Raw genomic sequence first — 6,692 nt, forward strand, 5'->3', positions numbered from 1 at the left:
TTTTCAGCTCCTGCTGGCTAAATAATCAACGGGACAATCGTTATTATGACGCAAATAATCAGCGTGTGAATTGCTATTATGTCGTAATCAATTGCCAGGTCAAACAATCGCTATTATAATGCAATGAATCAACGTGTGAATCCCTACTATTTCGTAATAAATATGCCGCTTGGCTGAGGAAAACACCCTAAACATACAGCAGTGCTACTTCTGGAACATATCTAGGCTATTTATTACCGCAAATTACATTTATTTTACACACAGCTGTGAGAAAGGTCGTGTTACCAATTCCCGCCGAAAAAAAACGTATGTGCCGCACGTATACAAGGACATTAATGACGTCGTAGTCAACGCGCAGGTGCATTAGGAAATCGGTGCGCCTGACTTCATTTGCTATATACTACTGTTATGTATTATATACCTCACTTTTAGCTTTTATCGCCTGTAATTTTTGCAATTTCGCGTCTGCTATATGAAAATATTTTGTTTAAAAAAAAATTTTTTTTTGATTTTTTTTCTACATCGTCGGCAATAAACTGCCGACGGTTTGTCCAAATGCGACGGCAAAACCGTCAACAATTGCCGACGTGAGTCTCTAGGGCTGCCTATGGCCACATTACGCGAACGCAAATATATATTTCTGTAACAAATGAAGGAAATTGTTACCATATATTGATTTTCAAAAGAGGAGGGGGGACTGGTCCCCCTAATCCCCCCCCTGGGTGCACTACTGTATATATATATTACATACTACAATTTTAGTTAAGTATATATATTTTAAAAATCGAACAATAAAAATGTACCTGCTTGAAAATTCATTGAGATCTGTGGCTGCAGTCCTACGTTTAGCAGCTCCTTGTTGTAAGATGTCATAGATATCACATTTGTTACGAACAACAACTTCAGTAAGACCAGATACAACAACAGAACCCTGTAATAAAGTTAAACTTGTGCTATATATATTTGCCACACATGATACACTAACAGTCCGTTAATTTCGCGAACTAACCGAACCTTAACAGATTCTAAATAAGAACTTTGCTGTCTTTTTCAAAAACATCATTTCCATGAGGATTGAAAAACCTCCCATGAATTGATAGTTGTTCACCACTTGTTTATGGCAAAGTGACAATAAACAACATGTTTGGTCAATCGGGATAGTGAGATGCTGATATTGTTATTTCATGGTAAATAGCCTCCATTAATATTTTAGTTGTTTGGGTGGTTTCTGTGACCTTGTTTCTGTGGCAAGGTCATACCCATGGGCGTCGATTCCCGGGGTGGCATGCCACCCAAGTTTGAATGCCCAGGATGTTAGAAAACCTAACGCTGTATTGGCATCTATGTTTTACAATTTTTTATATATTCTTGAAGAAGCAGCATTTATTATACCAAAACCAAAATACATTTTTTCTTCAGTATTTTAGTAAATAAAAACTATTAAAGTTAAAGGGGCATACCAACAAAAAATGAAAATTTTTAAAGCAAATTTTTTCCCCACGGGAAATCTCATGCATTGTCGAAACAGCCGAATTTTTTTTACTCCAGCTAGTTTTTTTCACACTTTTTTTAAAAGCTGTATCGTTTTGGGAAGCTTTGATCGTACCTTCAGGTTACATTTGAGCATATCTATCCAAACACAAATTTTCAGTTTGTGTTGGTATGCTCCTTTTTACCAAACAATCTTTTTCACAGTAAGGCAGTTTAAGAATCTTTAAATTGAATATTCTGAACTTACTTTCTTGCTGTTGTCTTCATAAATTCTCATTTTTATCGTTTGGGAAGATGAAGATAAAAGATCGTAAATATCTTCATTGTATATTTCCAACAAAGAAACTCGTACACTGTATTCAGCTCCACCCTAATTATATTTTGATTTTTTTTAGATAAATGTATTTTTTTTGCCTTTAGTTAGCAAATAGATAGTAAATAGAACATTTCGTTGGTTGCGTGCAATAACAGTTTATGTCCAATTTTAACGAAAATGAGATTTTTGCATATTCGGAATCAAAACATCATTCTATGTACTCTCATACAATTTAATTTAAAAAATAACTTTTATTTATTAATTTATTTAATATTTCCATAAATGTGTATGTCCGTTCGAACAATTTTTCGCCAATTGTTGTTTATGTCCATTGTTGCAATTAGCTGGTGGCCACCTGAAATTTTGGTTTCAAAATGATCCTTAGGTCTCACTGATACCCACTGTATAATTTTCTTTTAAGAAACTCGAGCGTTCGTGTCGAAAATTAACTTTAAAAATGCCCGAAATCGTGCTGCGTCACCGTATTTTCCACACCAGCCATTATGAATTAAACCAAGGTTGGATTATTACGTCATGGAATGCGTATTGTTACGTTTGATTCCTACGTTAAAACAGTGGGAAAAAAACAAGAATATAACGTCCTGTAACGTATGTAATATACCACTATATTGTGACATAACAGTCCGCGATTGTGACATAATAAATCGTTACCCTTACGCAAATCAGACGAATTACGGTGACAAGCATGTTTTCGCGCATTTTTAAGGTTAATTTTCGACACAAACGCCCAAATTTAAAAAAAAAAAAATTGGCAGCAGATATCAGTGAGGCCTATTGAACATTTTGAAACCAAAATTTCAGGTGGCCACCAGCTGAAGGATTACCTTCATCTGTTCTAGAAGCCATGTTTGTTACCAGCATATACGTCGAACTTCCTGACCTAACTAACAGTATTCGTTATAACCAAGTTTTGGGCAATACAAGTCGCGTCGCCATTATAGCAAGGAAAACCTTGCCCGACGCATAATTATACAGCTAGACAGCTAGACATATACCATCTGGGCTACGCTTGGTTTTTACAAATGTGTAGCATTTTTTCCACTTAAATATTGTGTTAAACAAATAAAAACATAACTCGTATTAAAGAAGCGTAGATATAAATTAACATTGTTCAAACGCAATAACATGCACCACGCAGTTATAAATCACCATTATTGTCCACTGTATTTTCCGCTTAGTGATTACTTTAAGTCAATTAATGTCATGTCCAAAAACATGGCGTAATTCAGTTGTTAATTAATCAAATAAGTTAATATTTTTACTTGGGGTACTTGGGGTGGCCATAAAGATATTACTTTTTACATTTCAAGTGTGTAGGACAATTTCTAAATTTATTATACAAATATAAAATTATAAAACTTGAAACGCGATTATCTTAAAATAGCTAAAATAGACATAGCCAGTTATAACACGCAACCAACAATCTGTTCCTTTTTTTACTATTCCATATATTATATATATACGTTAAATACGTAACATAAGTTTTGAGCTCCTATAGGAACACACAGGGAACCCAGGATTTAACCCATAGTTGATACTCCAACAAATTGGTCAAAGTGAAATGCTCTCACAAAACATTTGAAATAATGTTGGAAATCTTAGTTATTGGCAATGTAATGCAGCTGCATTTTACATGGAAATAGAACTCACAAAACAATTAAATATAATATATTTTATATAGTCAAGTGGGGTAATAAAAACAGAAAACATAAACTTTCGAGTTTCTTCCCAAGTAATAAACTAAAAAAATATTTTATTCTGGAGGAACAGTATTCATCACACCTTGATGTCCAATAGAGATTGTAGGATTTCTATGATTACTTAAAATTTTAGCCTGTTTTTTATTCCCCAGGATTTGGGGTAAAAAATTTGCGGGGCAATAAAAACAAGGGTTTCAAAAGCAAATTAACTTAACCTAAAGAAGAAAAATTAATAATGGAAGTACAGGGTTGATTTAACTTATAGTTATAAAGGCTTTTGAAAATCCAAATGACATCTTGACTTTATCTAAACTAAATTCAGCAATAATCATAAAAATGACCTGTAACTGAACAGTCTTAACCTAAAACATAAATTACATCATCAGAAAATGTAGGCAAAACTGTAAATAACTGTTTTTGATACTTCATTACCTTTAAAATCAATTAAATCATTAATTAAATTAAAATAATTTACATAAATACCTTTAAAATTAATTTTATTACAAAGTTAATATTGGTTGGGGTAGAAAAAAAAAACAGAAAAAAAACACAGTTGTTTTTATTTAGCCCTTTCCATAAGGCCATTTCGGGGTAAAAAAAAAACAAATGAAAAAAGTATGAAATGTTCGTAAACTTTAAAATTAAAATATACCAGCAGCAAGGTATTTAAATGTGTAGCAATTACTTGCATTTATAATAAATTTATCAGGAAAGGTCTTCGCACAAAAAAAGTTTAGCAAACCCCATAAAAAGTTTTTTTTTGTCAATTTTTTGTTTGATTTAGTAATTTGTGTTTTACCAAAAAAATAATTACCACCCTGAAGGACAGTTACAATAAAAACTTAATTAACTTAAAGCCAAATTAATGTCATTTTTACCCACAAAGCTGTTTGCGATAAAATGATTTTTTGGCGGACTAAGGGGGTTTTCCCTTTCTTACCCCAAGTCCCCCATTGTTTTTTATACCCCACTTTACTATATATAAAATCACCTAAATTACAACACATATTTAATACCAAAACATAAAAAACACCTTTTCCAATTGATCAAACAATTGACTCAATGCACGAGGAATAATACCAGCTCGAGGATCCGTGTCCCAAGTATATTCATCTTCCATGCTTCTCTCACCTTCCATTGTATAAGTTTTTCCGGTACCAGTTTGTCCATACCTTAATTGTTAACAAATTGCAACCAGTGATAAAATGTAATCAATTTCATTAAGAAATATTAGGTTTATAACTTACGCAAGAACCGTGCAGTTGTACCCAGCTAAAACATCTTGCAATTGACCGGCTACAACACTTTTATAGACATCAAGTTGCGTAGAGTTGGGTCCAAAAACCTAATAATTTCATATTAAAAGGTAATGCAACATAAGTTTACAATTTAAAGTCACAAACTGTTACAGTTTAGAGTTTAGTTTATTGGTTAATGGTTGGTAAAGATTGTGTTACCTTGTCAAAATGATATATCTTCGATGTATGGGCTGTGGATAAACCCATTCCCACTGCAGCAGTTGTGACATTAATTTCTTTTGATTTTAAATTACAATCAACAACCCTTTTGACTCGACTTTGTCGTTCACTTTCAGTGGTTGGTCTAACAAAAACAAAATATGTAAATATATAGATATATAGCCATAGGCGCCTTTTTTGTTAATATTAAACATATTATTATTTTTGTATTATTTTTGTTAATTTGTATTATTTGTATTATTTTTGTTAATATTAAAAAATAACAAAAATTAAAAAATAAAGTTTTTGGCTGGAAAGAGATATATATGTCAAAATTGATTTTAAATACCAAAAACCAAGCTAAAACATTACGTGCGATGTCTTTGAGTAGTAAGCCAACGTGTACTTTTTTCCGCAGACACACAAGCAGCCAGAAAGTGCTAAAACACACACTCGCGGTGCATTTAATATTACATCCCTTTGCTTGGCATTAAAACAATTTTCGTTCAATTGTTATGTCACTTGTAGTTACAACCTAACTACTAATTATATTGTTTCATAATATAAAAAACTGGAGGAATGTGTCCACTGTTAGGGATGTGCTGAGGTCGTAAAAGCTTGGGTTCACCGAGTGCCGAGCTTCAATGAAAAGCTCGGCACGAGCCCGAGCATCCATGACGTCATTAAGGAGAAAAGCGTACGAGAATGCGTTCCTGTTCAGACGAAAAGCGTTGCTAATCAAAATAATACAAGGCACGTGGTTTGCGGTTAAAAAGACATCTCGTTTCGTAATTTCCAGTATTGCAAATTGAAAAACTCATATAAAAAATATTTAATTAAAAATTATTTATAACTGATACAGCCAGTGTGGCAACCAGCGCCTTCAAAAAGGGAATGTCATGCAGATATTTACGTCCAGTCAACGTTATCTCTGACGCGATACAAACGCTTAAGATATTTGTCTTGCACACTAATATATCTATTTTATGCGGTTAATTAAGACTAATAGTACATTGTTTATACTAAATTAGAAACGTTTTTTTAATAAATGAAAAATTGGTGTAAGTTTTACGCATGTCCATCGTGGATAATGTAACGATTATTTACGTCAGAATAAGTTTGAAAAACTATTACGATTGTTACATTACAAACGAGATTGTTATAAAACAATCGTGTTTTGTTCGCTTCCATACGATCTGATTTTGTATAATTTTTGTTTCTGATGATTAGTTTAAATGCAGGTAAATCGCGATTATGTGAATTTTAATTAATGCAAATATAAGAGCGAAGAGCGACGCTATCAGTAAATTGGAACCAACAGAGATTGCAATATGATATTACAAAATATTGTCCCGGTAGAGCTTCGATAGAAGCCATAAAACATTGTTTGTTGGCACCGCACGAGAACCAGAGTTTCATTACATCATTTTTCACGAGAATAAATTCACAACGATTGCTTCGTTTGTTACGAGTGAAATCTATGCTACCGCACCCGTCTCTTAATTTCTATGCCAGCGCAGAGCGTAAAGACGTGACGCTCATACACGATGTTTCGATCTCGTGGTTGGTTGGGCAGTGGGCACATTTTTCCCGATTGTTATATTATGAAACGTCATAATTAATAGTTATGTTGTAATAGGACAAGTAACATAACAATTGAATAAAAAAATGTTCCAATTCCCAGGGAAAGAAAGTAATATTGAATGC

At 33.0% G+C, this 6,692-nt stretch overlaps 1 protein-coding gene across 1 annotated transcript in view; it reads right to left on the minus strand.

The window, feature by feature from the left end:
• The window catches only part of LOC100184855 (kinesin-like protein KIF11), a gene marked incomplete at its 5' end in the record, with an annotated part of 17,274 nt that extends 12,144 nt beyond the window's left edge, over positions 1–5,130 (minus strand). Inside the window, 5 exon segments of the mRNA XM_002123411.5 lie at positions 804–931; positions 1,739–1,861; positions 4,562–4,700; positions 4,776–4,873; positions 4,986–5,130. Of these exon segments, the coding sequence (XP_002123447.3) occupies positions 804–931; positions 1,739–1,861; positions 4,562–4,700; positions 4,776–4,873; positions 4,986–5,130 (633 nt within the window).
• Positions 5,131–6,692: the final 1,562 nt, after the last annotated feature.

This window comes from Ciona intestinalis, unplaced genomic scaffold, assembly GCF_000224145.3.
Source record: "Ciona intestinalis unplaced genomic scaffold, KH HT000084.2, whole genome shotgun sequence".
NCBI lineage: Eukaryota > Metazoa > Chordata > Ascidiacea > Phlebobranchia > Cionidae > Ciona > Ciona intestinalis.